This window comes from Aptenodytes forsteri, unplaced genomic scaffold (assembly GCF_000699145.1).
Source record: "Aptenodytes forsteri isolate BGI_AS27 unplaced genomic scaffold, ASM69914v1 Scaffold366, whole genome shotgun sequence".
Lineage (NCBI taxonomy): Eukaryota > Metazoa > Chordata > Aves > Sphenisciformes > Spheniscidae > Aptenodytes > Aptenodytes forsteri.
The window spans coordinates 1,337,134-1,355,087 of record NW_008794621.1 but is presented as its reverse complement, the minus strand read 5'-3'; the positions used below and the strand labels follow the sequence as shown (position 1 = coordinate 1,355,087).

At 40.5% G+C, this 17,954-nt stretch overlaps 1 protein-coding gene across 1 annotated transcript; it reads right to left on the bottom strand.

Moving 5' to 3' along the window:
- Positions 1 to 613: 613 nt before the first annotated feature.
- On the bottom strand, positions 614 to 16,012 carry TSPAN8 (tetraspanin 8). Its single transcript, XM_019470466.1, has 8 exons — positions 15,953 to 16,012; positions 11,053 to 11,115; positions 8,218 to 8,337; positions 7,513 to 7,587; positions 7,320 to 7,427; positions 5,465 to 5,614; positions 3,262 to 3,345; positions 614 to 667 (listed from the first exon to the last, which is right to left on the bottom strand). Exons 1-8 carry the CDS (start codon positions 16,010 to 16,012, stop codon positions 614 to 616), a joined length of 714 nt encoding a protein of 237 aa, XP_019326011.1.
- Between the last annotated feature and the right edge of the window lie 1,942 nt (positions 16,013 to 17,954).

Genomic DNA, 17,954 nt, shown 5'->3' with positions numbered 1-17,954 from the left:
CATCATTTGGGCCTGAGAGTGACCATCTCAGCTGCCAGGATATTGATTTAAGCATCCCTGAAGGGAAACGCGGCTTTGCTATTTGGATGAAAGTCAGTCCCTATGCTTCTCACAAGTAACAAAACCCTGACCATGTATACCGTATCGAGTGTCAAACTGACCTGCGACACTCGTAATGAAAACACCCTGCCCCACAAGCAAAGCTGCCTGGGGGCACGTGATTCCCCGGACCAGTCGGCCACTGCAAGATCGTCTGCAGCTGTTTGCAGTGACTCTGCTACGGGTGGCGTAACACCCATGTGGACACACTGCATGGTGAACTCGGAATCTCAACATGACTTAAATGCTATCTTCAGACAAAATAAACTCCTCAGAAACATAAACAAAGACGTTTATTGCAAATAAAAATTCACATTCACATCATTAAATCTTATGAATTATAAGGAGGTCATTTTGCAAATTGTGAAGCATCCATGTGCACAAGGGCTGCCGTTTTCATCAGAACAGCTGCCTGGGACATGTATATATTTAGCTGAATGTGCCAAGCCAAATATCCCTCTATCTACAAAGGTTTTGATTTGGCTGGTGACATCGTTCTGACACTTCCACAGTTTCATTTTCTCTGGATCTGGCAGTAGAGGCTCATAGAAAACCCCAAACCAAGAATCTGGAAAACAAAGACATTTCTGGTATTACTTGGCAGTCCTGGAAATCCCAGGATACAACCGATACACAGTGGGAACATTTTGTTTGCAAATGTCTTGGATTTACATGCAGGCTAAATCTGCTGTGCAGAAGGTCTTTTCCAATGCAATTCTTAAAGAACATGACTCTAGAATATAGCCATTTTAATGAAATCAGTATGTACCACAGGTAAGACTGCAGACATGATGGAAAACTTTCATTTGTTTAAAAGATGGATTGCTTCTGTGGATGCGGAACCCTGTAACTCTGGGGGTTTAAAATGCAGTTGTTAGATGCAATGGAGCAGCAAATACTGAGAAGTTCAAGAAATTCGGACAAAAATTCAATCTTTTATTTTCTAAGAATGTTGGAGGAACTTTCTGATTCTATTGCATATTCTAAGGGTTGTTTCCCTTTGAAATCTCTCATCTTTTCTACTGTCACTCTCTTTTATGTAAATATATGTGTAAAGGCAATACATGTGTATATGTATACAGGCATAGATCTATACACATACCCCACCTTTTTGATTGGCAAATGATCATGCAACAAATATTTTATATTCATCAGTAATAGATTTGGGATAGAAACACTGAGTCCGCTAAAGAAGCTGTTGCTTGAAATATAAAATTCAGTAGGGTCACCTTCTGCAGTGGGAATTACTGGGTTAAAATCCACAGCCTGTGACAGACAGCTGCCAAGATCAGAAGATCAGAAAGCTTCCTTCTGGATTTAAAATTAACCAGTCTGTGAAGGTGTTTCACAAAAGTGGAAAGTATCCAAATGACATTTATGAAGCCATGAACACCAGGATGCTTTATTTATTTAAGGAAGAGACAGTGGAGAGCATATAGAACACAGGGGTATGGCTAAGATGAGGGGATGAGCTCACAGCTGGAAGAAGCTGACAGGGCTTCCCTGACATACCATGCCTGCATTTGCACTTGCGCCCAAGTGAAACTGGGCCCTTCTTCTCAGTATCATTTCCACTAATAGGGTGAGCTGGAACCATTAACAGCCCACAAGTGGCTTAATGGAGCAGGCAGAGGGGGAACGCTAGGGAAGAGCACTTTTCCTTGTCCACTTCTTTTTATCTGGGTTTTTCCAGAGCAGAGAGATGGTTAAACATGTGGCCTTTGATTTGCAATTACTTGAGAAGTTGTGATATATTAATATCTTTGGAAAGGCTAAATGTTTATCAAGTGTAAATTGCCAGCTGACAATTTGTACCAGCTGAGGCTCATATTGTTTATTCATGTTGTTTTCTAATCCTTTTATGATTGGGAGAGGCAGCCACCACAGAAAATGCCAACTAGAGAACAGGGAAGAATGATGGCCAATGAACTAAAGGCTACAACTCATGTAACTGCAGTAACTAGAGCAAAGTGACTTACAACTTACCTTCAGGATACAGATGCAATTTTACACTTCTATTATATTTTTAAAGGCCTTTTAATGTTGGTGTATTTCACCTATTTTCCCCCAAACTCTACATATAGGCGAGAGACCTGACCCCCCCACATATAGCACCTTAGATAGCATGAAGCCCGTGCCAAGTAAGGAGTTAGTGGCCTGTCCTCTCCCCGTGCTGCAGCTGCGTAACTCTTCCCCGCTTACTATTATTTTCCTGGACGTGTATTTTGGAGTTGGGGCTCTTGCCCACTCTTCTACCACGAGGAACAATCATCTGCCAATGACGTTAAGAAGTTTTCACTCGGAATAACAGACTGAACTCTGCACAGCAATCTTCGTCATTTCTGCTTTTCCCTCAAACATCCATCAGCGGGGGGCAGGGGAGGAGGGAAACCACAGAGGAATAGTGAAAAGAAAGAAAATGACCGAAGAAAGCAACATGATGAAGTCCCCTGTTTCTTTGCCATTTTCTCCTAATCAAAGCCTATCATTGATCAAGTAGCTGACTGGATAACCTCACTGTTTTTCCTCTTCTCTTCGGAGAAAATTTTGCATGTTATTCTTCAGTATATGATGAAGCAATTAAAATAAAGAGCTCACACACTCTGCTTTTTTTACACACAGGAATGTATGGAGCAGCACAGGTGTGCACTCAGGCACATTCACGCACTATCTTGATGGCTAAATTATGCCCTCGGAATAATAATTTCGTATCATAATTTCTCTGTGATAAGAATATGCAGTTTAGGGGCTAAGTTTTCTTATGAGATGACTTTTTCCTCGAGCAAAGGAGAGAAAGAGGAGGAAGAGACTGGCTATTCTGCCCCATGTCTTCCTGGGGCTGGGTATCCGCACACCCCTCTGTCCACAGGGCTCGCTGTCAAGGCAGAGCCTGGCTCCAGGACTGTCAAATCTTTGTAGAAAAAGTGCCATGTGATACACTTCCACAGGCAGCAGGGTGGTCTGATCCCACCTGAAGTTCACAGCTCGGCAGCCGTATACTGTTCATATGAAATAACAGTAAGATTATAGCTAAGGTGAGAGGTGGTTTTCCCTCGTCTATTAATTGAGCAAGCCAGCTGTTTTAATCCCATTCCCAGTGTATTTCTAAGTAGAACATATTGCTTGTCAGCTACTAAATATTTTAATGGTGTATACTGGTACCTCAATAACGGCCAGTCCAAAGGCAATCCCCATAATTATGAGCAGATGGTCTTTAAGGTATTTGATAATCACATCTCCACAAGGCTGAAAAATAAGACAAAATGATTAATTATAGGTAACCAATATTATCCTAAGGTTATTAGGAATGCATTCTCTAAAATAGCTCCTCTCACTCTCTCTCTCTCTCTCTCTCTCTCTGTTAAAGAAAGGCTATTTGAATTTACTCTGGCTTGTTGCTAACAAAGAATACAGCTATATGTGCCTTCTGCACTGCGAAAGATATCTAGTCTTTGCCTTCCCAAATATGAAGATGAATTTAGTAGCTGACCATAAAATGGTACAATTTCAAATGAAGACATGCAGCTGTAATGCCTAATGTTTGCATGATTTTCAGTTGACAAGGAAAGAAGCGTTTATTCTTACTTTCACTTGATAATCATTCACTGCTAGGAAAGAGCCAATGCAGCCATGACCAGATCCGAAAGAGAACTTCAGTTTCCCACTAATCTGATCTTTGGATTTGAAACTTCAAAGCCTATTATTAGAGTCAGGCTCAACTATAAATATTTGGATATAAAACCTAGCTTGAATATTAATTTTGACAAATGTTTGGTGGTCTTGGGCTGGGGCTGAGAGGAAGGGAGTGATCATATCTGAAGTTCTATGCAGAGCTGCTCTCCCTTTTAATAAATGCATACATCTGTTCTTATAATGACTACATCTTCTCCAGGCATTGACAATACTCCTTTTGCAAACTGTAGGGAAAGCCAAGTACGGCTTAAATCCATCAAAACTATGGTACTGTTCCAACACTACAACTGCCTTCCCCCCAAATATAGTTATATTCTTTCACCATGTTTCCTCCCTCACAGTAAACACATGGGTCTTCTCCTTCTAGTCCTTCTAAAAAACGTCTCATTTAAGCTGACTCAGAACTGCACTGCATTTCAGATCTTTTTTCCTGGATCACAAGAGTTGAATGTCTTTCTTTACTAGCATCTAACACCACCATGAAATCTGTATGTTCATGTGAGCGATATCTTGCACCTGCAGTAATTTCACTGATGGCTTCTCATGTGTTCTTTGAGGGTTTGCCTGAGGCCAAAAAGACCTTAAAATGTGGCCAAAACAGCCTCTTTGTATACATCTTATTTCCAGATTGGGTTCTGGCATCCTCTACTTAACCAGACTGTTCCCTTGCTTTAAAACAGTACTTGCTTCTGTGGGACTACACATGGAGGAAATTAGTGTTCAGGCAGGACCTGGCTAAGGAGCAGTGCATTTAGAAAAGTATACAAACAGATTTGGACATTTGCTAAAATCTGCTTTGTGCTAGGTGCAGATTGGCAAACTTTGTACTACCAGCATTCTAAAAATGCAGCTATTTTGTGCTAGTTTTCCACTTTTTTTTCATATTTTTCTTTGTATGCATGGCGTCCAGATTTCCATATGAGGAGACAGATAAATCTTGAAATTAATTAATTGAGATCTCTGCTGCCCACCTACCAATTTTTGAGTATGCTTTCTTGTTGCCTGTCACCAGATATTTTTGCCTTGTTATTATATTAACTGCCACAAGCTTTTCAAAAGGCTGTAGTTGTAGGGAAAAAAGGCTGTAGTTGTAGGAAATTACACATTGAGTATGCTGCCATGAAACCTACAACATGTAAGGTTTCTTTCCAGCAGATCCTGCAAAATGAGTGTGGGTTTTTTTATTAAATTACTATAGAACCCCAAAGGTCTTGCATTTGATGTGTTCGTTTTTCAATATCCCTTAGCCCTTTGAAAGCCTCTGAGTCAACATGTCTACCACCAGAATGAGCCTGGGTGCGAACATAGCCTTCTGAGGGAGGAATGAGAGCCAAAGGGTAGCTGACGTGCTGCTCTGACCCAGAGGCACACCCTGGCCCCAAAGCCATAATAGTTTTCACCCATAGTAACCATGCAGACCGCTGAGGTCCTAAGGGTACTGCACTGCACAGCTAAACTAGAGGCATCGCAGGAAGAGGAAGCAGCAGTGTATTTCATGTATGCACAGTAATTTCATAACAGATGGCACAGGGGTAATTCTGGCTGACAAAGAGAAGGCAAAACTTTGCCTTTTTGGAAAGATACAAAACTGCTGACTATGCCAGTCACCAAAGACAACCTTGGGTTAAAACCTTTTTTTGGAAAGAAGAGTAAAACGTTATCTTTTTCTTACCTTTTTATAAATGTATCTGCCTTGAAATAAGGTGCAGAGGTCTGCTGATGGGTTCTTCAGTTCACACTCACAGATTTTATTGCTACCAAAAGGAGTATTAAAATTTTTTCCCCAGTCTGCAGGTCCGTTCAGCAAACCGCAGCACTGGTTCTGCAAGAAAGGAGGGAATGGGGAGATGAGGAAAAAAGTGGTGATTTGCAGTTCGAGGAGAGTAGGCGAGGGAGCTGAGAGGAACAACGAAGGAGAAATTTCCTTTCATCTTTTCCCATGTGGAAGTTGTCCCAAATTGGTATGTCTCGAACACCCTTTACATTTCCATACCAATTATAAGAATGTAAGTGCACAAGTTTAAAAAAAGAAAAAAAAGGAAAAAAGACCAGATTTTCGGTATACAGTGCTCAAAAAACATTAACATACTATAAAGCTAGTAATTGTCAGTGCCAGAATGGAACTGGAACAATGCTGGGTATAGTATTTTTTGAGAATCAAGTCTTCTTTCTGCAGGTTATACTTGCAGAAGGTAAGTAATAGCTCCAGTAACACCCACATTTCACACCTTGAAAAGCCAGGCTGAAAATGTAAAATTCAGGCACATAAAACTCTGAAATCTAGAAAAATAACCACCTTGAATGATGGTTAGCCCTTTAAATTAGAAATGGACTGAGAAGGCCAGGGCTCCATTTGGGGTTTGTGAAACCTAAACCAGGTGCAGCTTCACTTCATGTTCCACTTTATTCAAGCCACTAAAGCCCAGGGGTGCAGACTTGGGTTTGAGGTCCTCCCTCTTTTAAAAAACAGCTGGAAATGTTCACATAATTTTGTATAAAAGCAAAGGCCATGGGACATAATAAAGCAATCCTGGTCTATTTAAAAATTAATACAGTAATTATGGGATTTTTCATTTTGCTCACTCTTCAATCATCTCTCCAGGGAGCTGGTTATTATATCAGAAGAAATAAGCTGACTCAGAAGCAAAGGACAGGGCTGGAAGTGGAATGAGGAAGGAGAAGTAGAAGTAATATAAGCCACCCAAATATTGTTTCTTGCTTCCTTATCTTTCACACCAGCAGCCTTTAAAAATATAAGAATTCTTTAAGCCTACTCATCAAAGTCATCACCCATTAGGGACTAAAAAAAAAAAAAACAACAGCAGGCACACTGTCAATGTACAGACACAGGTACTAGTAGGAGGGGCAGGGGTCTACACCATCAGTGATATCAGTGAGATGCAAGGGTATTTATTCTCTATGCAATACCCAGGAGCAAGCTGGCACTAAGTGTCCACCTTCTGGGGTCCTGCAGGTGGGGGAAGCCAGGATAGGTATAAGCACAGTGAAAACAAACCTCCCTTTTATTGTATTTTCTTCCCCCTTCTTACACAGTAAAGTATGGCATTTAATGACTTCATAGCAATAGGATATTCCAAATTAAATACACTCCCAATGTTTTCCTTATCCCTGGGGTAATCTTGCCTTAAGAGTACTAGATAGTTCTTAGCTGGGATACAGTGAAGGAGCGATGTCCCTTCAGAAGGGAAAGCTGTAACAAAGGAGCAGGCAGCCTTCTCATGAAAGAGCTTAGCTAACTGTCAGTCTCACTTGCATGTTGTGTGTCCTTGCTCCATTGCTCTTATAAACACTGCTGCACAAAGAAATCATCACAGAAAGCCCATGTCATATCAAGAGAGCAGAAGCCCCTTGCGTAGTGTTTTAACTTGCATTTAAGTCAGACCCTTCCCCATCTCCAGGGAATGAAATTCAAATCTGTGGCAGAGTAGCCATAAAATGAAGCACAGACAAATGCTAGAGATGGAACAGATAGCAACAACCCCTGTCCTTTGTTGCATTTTAATTACCATTCTCTCAAATTTCTGGAACTTGTCTTGAAATGTTTTAGATTCTTCTGTAGAGCTTTGCAATGAATTCACACCCGCCAGGAGAGTCTTGTTAAGGGATGTTTCAATCTGCAAGTCCAAATATTTTATTAGTTTTTGGGGTAGAAACAACACTCTGGGAAGACATCAATGAAATTGCAGAATAATACTGTACCTGAGATCTGTACACTGCTCCTAAAATACCTCCTGTGATCTGAAGGATCAGGATCAGAAGCAGTCCAATAAAAAACTAGGAATAAAACAAAAAGGGGAGAAAACTATAGTACTTTTGACCAAGATGATATAATTTCTTCGAAGTGAATGTTAAGCTTTCATCTGCTTGAATAACCAGGTAGGTAGAATGAACTGGAGTTCCAGTCAGAACTGCTCCAGTTATTCCTCCTTTGGCAATGAGAAAAGGGGGTGCTCGAGACAGAGTGTGCTCAGCTAGTGATCAAAACAAGGGGCACACCAGAGTAGGGCAGTGTGTAGGTGAGAGGTGTTGGGCAGGAGGACAGGGAGGGCGTTCTAGGAGGAAGAGCAAAGGGAGCAACTGGGAATTTATGAAATTAAATGGGATAGGTAGTGGGGGAAGACTGGTGGAGGGAACTTCGGTGATGGCTGGGTGGAAAAAAAGTTAGTGACATGCTCAGGGCTCTCTGGACCCTGTCTTCTTGTTGATGAGACCACCCATCATTTTTTCTGCACTAGAATTCAGAAGGGGCTCAAGCACAAGGTAAGCAATGAAAACACATGATCATAATCAAGCATTTGGTTAACCAAAAAGGCCCCCATCCTCATTTGGTACTACTTGCAAGGACCTTATCCATCAAATGTAGTTGTGGCCTGTTAAAGGTAGCCAAATGTTTTTCTTTCCTACCAACAGCAGCATGCACCGGCTCTCCTTTATGGCACCACAGCACCCCAGAAACCCAAGGACCATAATGATGGAGCCCACAGCTATCAGCAGATCAACCCCTGCAAACAGGCTGCTGTCTATCTCCAAATCCTGAAAAGAGAGGGGAAAAATATCTTTCAGCTACAAGAAGCTCCTCCTAAAAACATCTGTATACCCCAAAACAAGATAATTACTTCATAACTGATAAATATACTGATTAGCAACCATGGAGAAATTCTGATCCGTAAATAAAAAATCCGTAATGCCCCCTTCTTAAACGTTTTGTTGGGGAGCTCGGTAGAACCTGGCTTTTCACAGCCTTCATCTCTGTACAAGATGAAAGTCAACTTTACAGAGTAAATAAAGATCTCTTGTCTTTAAAGTGGCTTTCAGTTAGTTTTCAGTCGATGAATCTTTGCTTTTTACTGGAAGTAGCAAAACTGATTATCTTGAAATCTCTCCTACATTAGCCAAATGTTAAAGAAACTAAACCTCTGTTTGTCATTAGAAGGCCAGGAACATACTCTGTGACTGTTCCTGAGAGAACACTTCACAGAGCGATGCTGGATATACTAGAGAAATAGTTAGATGTATTTTCCAAAGCAGCTTTCTTTTTCTTTTTTTTAGACATGATCTCTAATATTACCCTCAGAGATGAGGACTGTATTTTGATGTGTGGGACATTCAACTAAACAATTCGTATACCTCAATATTATTAAATATCAAATTATTCAGTTCCCACAGGACTGACTAAGGCCAAAGGCCAAAATAGAGAAAAATGTTCAAAGAATATTTTCCAGTGTGGCTGGTGCCAAGATTAGCAAAAATGTCTGGAAGTTGTCACATTTATCTTCTGATGGAAATTGCAAAGGTATATAGACAAGTATAATTTGAAGAATGTGTTGTTTTTTTCCTTTCCAAGTTGGACTGATCCTCCTGTTATTTATTCTTAGAAAGCTCTATTCATCTACAGCCAAATCCTTATGGTCTGTTCAATTATTACTCAGGCAAAACATACATTGGTTTTGAATGGGAACTTTCACTGCCTAGAGGCAAAAATGTGAGAAAATGCTTTCAATTTTGGTCCCTACTCTTAATTCACAGTTTTTGGGGAGTGCTAACTGTCACTTCAGGAAACCAGTTTGGGACACACTTAAGTATACTTTTCTAAATAGGAAATCTCTCAAAAAGTAAGAAAGGATAATAGTGGTTATGGTTTTCCAAGCTCCATTGTACCATCTGAACCATCATACTAGAGATGGTCAACTAGCAAGTATGGCAATTTTAGCTTCTTGTAAAATGTTGATTGAGGAGTGAAAGTCGTCATTCTTCTTCTTCCACAGGCAAGAACGGCAGAGCTCTCCACCATGACCTAATTTACCCCATGGCACAACATCATCATGAACTGAGTTCTGTTGCATCCATCCTCTGCCAGACATGAGACATCTGGGACTGGCTAAGGGCAACAGTGTCATCAGCCAAATGGCAGGAAATATATAAAGCTATCTTCTTATCTCCACCATGTTTTTATTTCCAGGAGGTAAAACACTGACTTAAAAATTATTGTTCTTCACTGATGGACTGTAGTAGAGCAGCAGAGGAGCGATCTGAAGATTTCCAACTTAATCTATACTGAAGGCTCAATCTGGAAGCTGAAAAAAATGCTCCCATGTCACACCTGGCCATTTTTTCACTTCTATGGCCAGAAAGCCTTTTTGGAAATAGAAGTGTGCAAATTAAATTTTCAAATTCATTTACATTTCTATGGCCCAACTTTACAAGAAGAAATATACTGCTTAAACCTTAGAGTCAGATTGTTCTTCCTGTTAGTATAACAAAGGACCAACGTACAAAGATTGCACAGTGCCTCTCAGAGAAGCATCTATGAGCTGTGAAATCAGCTTCACTCAAGGGTGGTGGAAAACTTGCTGTGAGTCAGAGGCCAGTGCCACTGGGAGCACACCTGGCAAAAGGTTGGCAGGGCCCACAGGGCCAAAGGGCCTTTGCACCAACAGGACCAGCCTCTGCTGCATGTCTGCAAGATCAAGGGCACCTCAAAATTGTATTTTCCCTAGCTTTGCAGAAAAGGAAAGTCATAAAGTCTGAAGTAATTTAATAACCCAGATAAAATGCAGGAGGGGAACTCAGGGACTTTCTTCTCCCCTCCAGGAGTGCTGTTAGGACATTTTAATCCTAAGTAAAGGTTTTCGGGTCTCTAAAACTCTTTCTATATAAATATGAGGGAAAAAGGATAAGGTGTTTTTAAGGAGCCACTGAAAATAGAAGGGAAAAATCCTTGTTCCCTTTCAGAGTTGCAGTTACTGGGGAAATAAGAATTGTGTTATTGAACACAGTGAGAAAGGTAAAAATATTACCTACAAACATATGGAAGTAACCCTAGGAATATATATGACTATACTATTCTAATAGGGAAAGACATTGAAAAGTCTAGGAGCTGCATGGCTCCTCATTATTCTCTCTAACACTGAAATCAATATCAAAACCATCATTAGTTTCCATTAGAGGAGAGAGAGACACATGTTTTCCAACAGAAATCAGTGTGCATCTGCAAGAACCTACATTAATAACACTAGAAGACACTTCTTGTAGTCACATGTCTGTGCTTACGTCAATCACTTTATCTGACTACCTGCACCATCTCGTTTTATCTTAAACATCATAAAATGCATTAATCTTTACCCACACAAGCCACCTCAACAAAAACATAACAACTTTGTGGAAATGAAGATGGGAAATGAAAGTGTATGCAGTAGCTTCCACATTTTACATGGTTCTGGTATGACTGCATGCACTTACCTGCTGAGCATCTTTGCTAACACGTATCCATATAGAGACTCCCAGAATAACGGAACCACACACCTGCAGGAGAAAATAAAGAATATTTAGAAAGATCAGCGATTTTAGATTAACATTCAGCGTCCAAATTGCACCAGATGCTGGCCAAAATTCTGAAATAATTTGTTTGGCAAAGTGAAAGAAACATGAATTGCTGGAGCATAGAATATTGATTCGTATCCAGGAAACTTCATAAGGGTAGTTAAATCTTCAGTTATGCACCAAATCCCTGATGTTTCTACCTCAGAGGACTCCGCATTTCCTTGATGATTTATGCATGTGGTTGGGAAGCACACAGAAATTCTGTCAGATGAGAGAGGAATATAAATTGCTATTGTATGTATGTAACATGGCTGTAAAGAACATTGTTTCTTGTATAATGGAAACACATGAGATTTGATAAGGGGTGTTTGTATAAATGTTGTTTCTAGAGTTATTCAGGACATATATCTAGAGACAGATTCTCTATGGTAAAACTATCAGGAAAAGTTCTAAATAAAGTCTTTCTGCTGTTTCTATTGCAACAATATCTGGCCATCTCCAATCCTTAGAATATTCCTCCTATAAAATGCCTATAGTTATTATTTCCATTACATTTTTACAGAAAACAACCATACTCGGTCGTGTACATGTGAAAGTTAGACTGGGGTGACTTGCTTTAAGATGTTGAAGTCAGGGCAGATGAATCCTAGGTCCAGACACATTGCCTAATCACTAGTTGTGCTCCTGTTTCATTGATCATTGAGGTACCGTTCCACTATGAGCCAGTCACTCTATTCCTAACCTTGTCCATGATGATTCTTACACAGAATTTCTCTTTATTAAGTGTTGGAGACGGGTAATAAAGAGGCTAATCAGATGTAAGGATTGTGCCTACTGAGGCGACTGGTGGGAAAGAGAGATCACTGAGGACCAGAGACTAGTTGGATTTAGAATTATCGTCCTGTATGTCATTAATACTCAAGTCATAAATGGCCCTGAGATGTTGTTATGAGCTTCCCATGAAGACCGGGATTATTCCTAACCTTTTAAAATTAAAAGAGCTATTTTTATATGTTTTAGATAATTTTTCTTAAAAAATACTTTCCCTGCAAAAGGTTTCATGTAATATTCAGCATCAAAGACCATAACAACTTTAGCAGATTATTTAATATGGAACCGAGCCAGCACTCAGACATGAGTACCACACATTTTCCTGCTCTAAGTAAAGCTCCTATAAGTACATTTTAAACATGAAAAGGAAAGTTGTACAATCGATGACAGCTATATCATGTTATCAAATTTAACTAGAACTCCCCACTGAAACCTTCTGAATCCCACTGAATCAGCCTAGAAACTGATGGTGTCATATGACTCCATATTTGGGTCTTGTTCAGCAGCACTAGGTGAGCCATGTGGCTATGCACCAGACAACGTGGGCTCGCTAATGTGAAAATTTCCACTGAAGCAGCTATTGCTACAAATCCAAACAGAATTTGGCCCACTGCCTTATTTGTTACATAGGACCTCCCATAAAAATACAGCACAGTAGTAGAAGTAAATATAGCTGAATGTACAGGAACTTACCAACCAGATGGGAGTGCTACAATATTTATTTCCTCCATTCGAAAAAGAAACATCATTTATAAATCAAAATTTTTAATAAGGTGTATATATTTTAATTGTAAAATATAGAGTTGGTTTAGGCTGATAAAAAATGCTCCATTTCAGTAAAATCTTAATGTTTTGTTTCTGTTTATTTTCATACTATACAAAGTGTACAAGAACACACAAAGAAAAGTTTTGAAATAACAAATCAAAATGGTCTGTTCCCAGAGTCCAAGTCAAACATTTCAAGTTTGCTGGAATACTCCATCCTAATGATTAAGTTTTCTTAAAATAAAGTTTCGACTAAAGAAACTTTCATTTCAGGAAATTTCATTTTTAATGAACCAGTATTCTCTGATGGAATAAAAAGAGCTTCTTTGAAAAGGTCCTCGCCCATTTTCCCAAAACTAGATGGCTATCATAGTTCTGCCTCAACCCTTGACCAAGAATCAGTGACCTCATCACCATCTCATAAACTGACCAGGAACAGGACTGTTGTCCCTCAAATTCCATCAGTCCTTCTCTTCTCTAGCCCTTTAGTCTTGGTGTGATGAAGAAATACAGCCTAATTAAATTAATATCACCTCAGATGAGCCTGCTGTGACTCTGGACCAGCAGTATAACAAGACTGCACTTCTCAGACACGGGTATACCAAACCTATGGGGAATTCCCTCCACTGGCACACACTTTTTAAGCAACCAGTTTAAGGGTATCAGGAGGAGCTTTCTACAAGGTTGCTCCTGTTTGGGAAAACATTTGACTGGAACACTTCCTTGAGTTACCTGAAATTAACAGTGGTAGGAAGGTCCTACAGAGAATGTGGTCTATGGCTCGGCATACCTGCTAAGTTTGTGTTGCTACTTTCAGTGATGGAGATGTTCAGATGTAAGGTATGGGGAAGGGGCCACTTTGGTTGTAGATGGGACTGCAAGTCTGGTATCAACAACTGATCAAAGATTGCTCTATCACTAACTGGGTTGCCTCAAACTAGGATCAGACATCAATATTTAGTGCAAAAAAATGGTAATTCTACAATTTTGCATGATGTAGAGTAGCAGAAGCTGACAGAATGAGGGCAGCAGGTGAGACTGGATATCCTGCAAACTCTGAAGAAGAGAAAGAGGAAAAATCTGACCTACGTGTCAGGTTTAATGCACAAAACTGAGTTAAGGATTAACTTAAGGACTATTAAAAGCTCCGTATAGGCACCCAGCTCCAAAGCACAGGTGTTCAAAAGCCCATGCTCAGCTTTATTTCACCAAACTGGGAGGATGCAAAACTCTACGGACACTCTGGAGCCCAGCATCGGGCTCATGGGGCTGTAGATTCCCAGGGGGCACACGTCATGTAGTGAAGCCAGAGCCACTTTGCAGAGCTCGCTTTGACTATTCCAGGGCTTACATGCTTAGTGCTATGCTGTAAAAGCTGCTTAGAAAAAGGCATCAGAAGACTGGAAGGCCCATTCCCAAGTCCCCTAAGAGGGGACACTCCCAGAGAGATTGCAAAGGGCTTAAAATCAAAGGACACCAGGTAAATATGCAGCCGTTGCTCTTATCTAGCTGTAGTTAAAGTCACCTTCATTTCTCACAATCAGTTTAATTTTCCACTTGCCAACTGCCTTGTACACCAGGGAGAGCAGCTGTGGGATCAGTGGCTGTAAAGACATCACTGTTCCCTGTACTTTACTACAGCAATTTAATCATTTCCAGGAATTAGAGACAGGAATGTGAATCAAAGAATTCAGCTTCATTGTACTCCGTCAGCCCATATTCCTGTTTGCACCACATCTGTTCTTCCCTATCTTGGTAGCCCTAAACCCCTTCCTTTAAAATAAGTAACTAGCTGCATTCCTGTCCTCCTCTGTCCCATCCAGGCAGTCACATGCACAGCAAATGCTCTCAGCGTATTCTTCCCCAGAATAGAGTACGGATTTTCCTACCTTTGGCGTAAAGATAGGTTTGGGAAGTTTGTTCCACGCCTGCTTGTTTCCTGAGCTTTCAAGACTCCCCCAGGATCACATCCTGTGTTTTTTCCTAGGAAACCCATGCTGTCACTGGAGGCTTAAGCGTGGGGCATTATTCACATGTTCGTTCCAGAAGTAGTTTGGAGCTTTTCTAATGCTAGTCTGAGACATTTGCCTGTGTTTTAGCTCACAGTAAATGTAAATGAATGTGAACACGAAAAACTTCCTGAGTGGCAGGAATTCCAAGTCAGAAACTTATGGACTCTTTTAAGTACCGTTGCAGAAAAACTTCAACACAGATGTCAAATATCTTCAATCTGCCTTGATGGAGGTGGAGGAAGAAGAGGGGGGAGGCAGTCCAAACCATCACTGGCCTGTTAGGAATTTCTTTGTGAGGTCCACAAGCAATCAAAGAATTTTGCCAATTTTTCTCATTTTGGCTGGCCACAAATTTTCAAACGATACTGTTTGTGGTCCCTTTTGAACGGTATCACCTTTTCACTTGAAAAAATCCCTTGAGGCAAAGCCCATAATGTGGCTAGTAGTTCCACTTCTGGTTTCAGTGAACCTCTGGTGAACCTGACAAATCTCTGTTGGGAAAGCTGACAGTGAAGTTGAACCATGAGAGAAATGTTCTTTAACTCAAACCTTTCCAGAGCTTCCAGGATCTGAAATTCTTGCAAACCAGCTGAGATCTGATAAATAGACAAATATGGTTCAAACGACACCCAGAAACTTGCCTGCTGCCCTGTGCTGTATCTGTCTTGATACAGCTAGTGGCAGTACTGCCAACCCATACCATTTTACAAACGTTTACTGTCCACCATCAGAAAGTAATTATGACATTGAACGTAAAGCGAAGAACCACAAAGAAGGATATGAAACCCATTTATCAATTAGGAGGCTAAAAATACAAGTGAATTTTCCGTATCTTCTGTTGCAACTACATTTTCAGGATTATGCCGTTGGGATGCAAGCAGCAGACAATAAAAGCAAGAGAACAATGCATTGTAAGTGGAGAATCTGTTATCTTCTGACTGAAATAAGTGATGTCCCTTGACACAAGGGGCACGATATGGGCAGGGAGAAAGACTCATGGCTGGTCTACTTTTGAATGTGAAGGAAAGCTATTTTGAAGGAAAAAGACAAAGGGAAGGACAAAAGTTAAACATATTCTCCCCTTCCTGATTTAGAATCGTACTCTGGTTCCACTTATTCTCTATTTTCTTTACAGTTCCTTCAACAACAGCATTCAGATAATGTTGAACACATTTCATGCATCACTAATAACAATTTAAACACCAACTTACCCAAAATAAGAAGTTGAAGACGAACATGGAGTATTTCATGCAGCCACTTACACCCGCCATTTTCAACAAGCTGAGACAAAATCAAGCACTGCAGAAGAAGCTTTCCTAAGAGTTTGTCCTTGATAGAAAAGTTGTTCCTGTGTCTTCAGAAAACCTGTCAAACCACATCAAATACACCGTGCTCTGCTACTGAAAGCAAAAATTGCGACCAAGGCATAGACAATTATTTAAATAGTTCCTATACCACAGGTAAACATTAACCAGAGTATTGGGAAAGCACTACCAGGTGTTATCACTGAGTCTCCAGACTCTTACTGTGTCTCTGTGATTTGTACTTTTCTGTGGTCCTGTTAGTCTTGTCCTACGCCTCGAAAGTAAATAGATAATGCAGCAAAAGTCATAGTTTCGAGAGAAAGGGAAGTGAGCATAAAAACATTTTACAGACCTGCTTGTAAGAGGTGGAAATGATTGCATTTCTTAACGCTTTTAAGTTACAGGGTTTACTCTTTCATCGCCCACTGAATATTGCCAACATTCATTCGGTCGTGTTCACCCTCCCACTCCAGATGTTCAACCAGCATAAAGGGACGGGTCTGTGTCATCTAGGCAGAGGAGGTGTAAGGAATCTGCCACCATTTTCTCCCTCTCGGTGTCTACTTCAGGTCCTTTTCCTCTTCCTCACCAAATCAGGACCCCGGGAACCTGAGCGTTGTGGTGCACAAAATGTTCTGCTGTGCAGGTTTCCAAAAGTGTTGTGAACCCCAGCACAGCAATCATGGTTCTGGCGTCAGATGCAGGATACCTCCCAGCAACAGGAGCTAGATTCGTCCCAGAAGACAAGGCAATAAACCTGTTTCATTAGTTTTGTTTTATGTCTTGTTTGTTTTCTTTTGTGCTCCTCAAACTAGGAATCCTGAGGGGAAAATAAAGGTATCATTGCTCTGTTTTTATTATCAGCCCTTTTTCTGGAGAAGCCCCTTATAGCAGTCCTTGGAGGGATGAGGGTCAGACACAGGTTCCCCTGAGTTTGTGATAAAAAAAGAAGCTTTATTTTGCAGGTGAGCACAAAGGATTTAAATCTGAGAGACTAAGGACATGCTGGACTGAACTGATTTATGAAGCCCCCTTGGCCCAAGCCCATTTTTCAGTCTTCGCTGTCAGTTCGCATTCTTCAATTCTGCTGTCTGTATTTGAGAAAAAATGGAAAGTGTTAGTATATAACACACCTGTAGATGGTGACAAAAAGATGTAACTTAGAGCCTGGGTTTTGTGGGATGCACAAAAAAAATCATCTACTCTACATTGAAAACAACTTCTTCTAGCTGGTCTCTAAACCAGCTTCTAATGAAGGTGTGATGTTGTAATCTCTCCATTCACTTTCACTAATTATATTTAAACAGATACAACCATTCCCATTTTTATGAGCAGCTCTATACCTGCCTTTGACTTTCTGGGCTCCCCCTTGGCCCAAGCCCATTTTTCAGTCTTCGCTGTCAGTTCGCATTCTTCAATTCTGCTGTCTGTATTTGAGAAAAAATGGAAAGTGTTAGTATATAACACACAGATAGATGGTGACAAAAAGATGTAACTTAGAGCCTGGGTTTTGTGGGATGCACAAAATCATCTCTCCATTCACTTTCACTAATTATATTACAACAGATACAACCATTCCCATTTTTATGAGCAGCTCTATACCTGCCTTTGACTTTCTGGGCTCCTTTCTGGAGTAATACTCCTTTTTCTAAGTAGGAGATTGGCTGTCTGACTAGCTTATTTCGCAATATCCACCCTGAATCTGAGAATGTTCCTAAAAATAATTGCGCTCATGAAATACAGATTTTGTAAGGATTGGGAGAAACAACTGTGTGGTATGGTTTAGATCTAAAGCACTCAACAAATAAGTAAGTTGAGAAATGTGGGTGTCTTTATGGAGGGATGCCATAGCCACAGATGAATCATGAGAAAAGTTTAAAGGGCCATATAAAATTGTATGAAAAGGGCC

Bases quoted from the DNA above. Each gene is read 5' to 3' on its own strand.
- TSPAN8 (XM_019470466.1), bottom strand. From the start codon at position 16,012: ATGGCGGGTGTAAGTGGCTGCATGAAATACTCCATGTTCGTCTTCAAC. The intron at 7,588-8,217 runs GTAGGAAAGAAA...TTTTATTCCTAG, and splicing joins GCCGGTGCATGCTGCTGTTG to TTTTTTATTGGACTGCTTCT. The intron at 3,346-5,464 runs GTAAGAAAAAGA...CTTATTTTTCAG, and splicing joins GCAGATACATTTATAAAAAG to CCTTGTGGAGATGTGATTAT.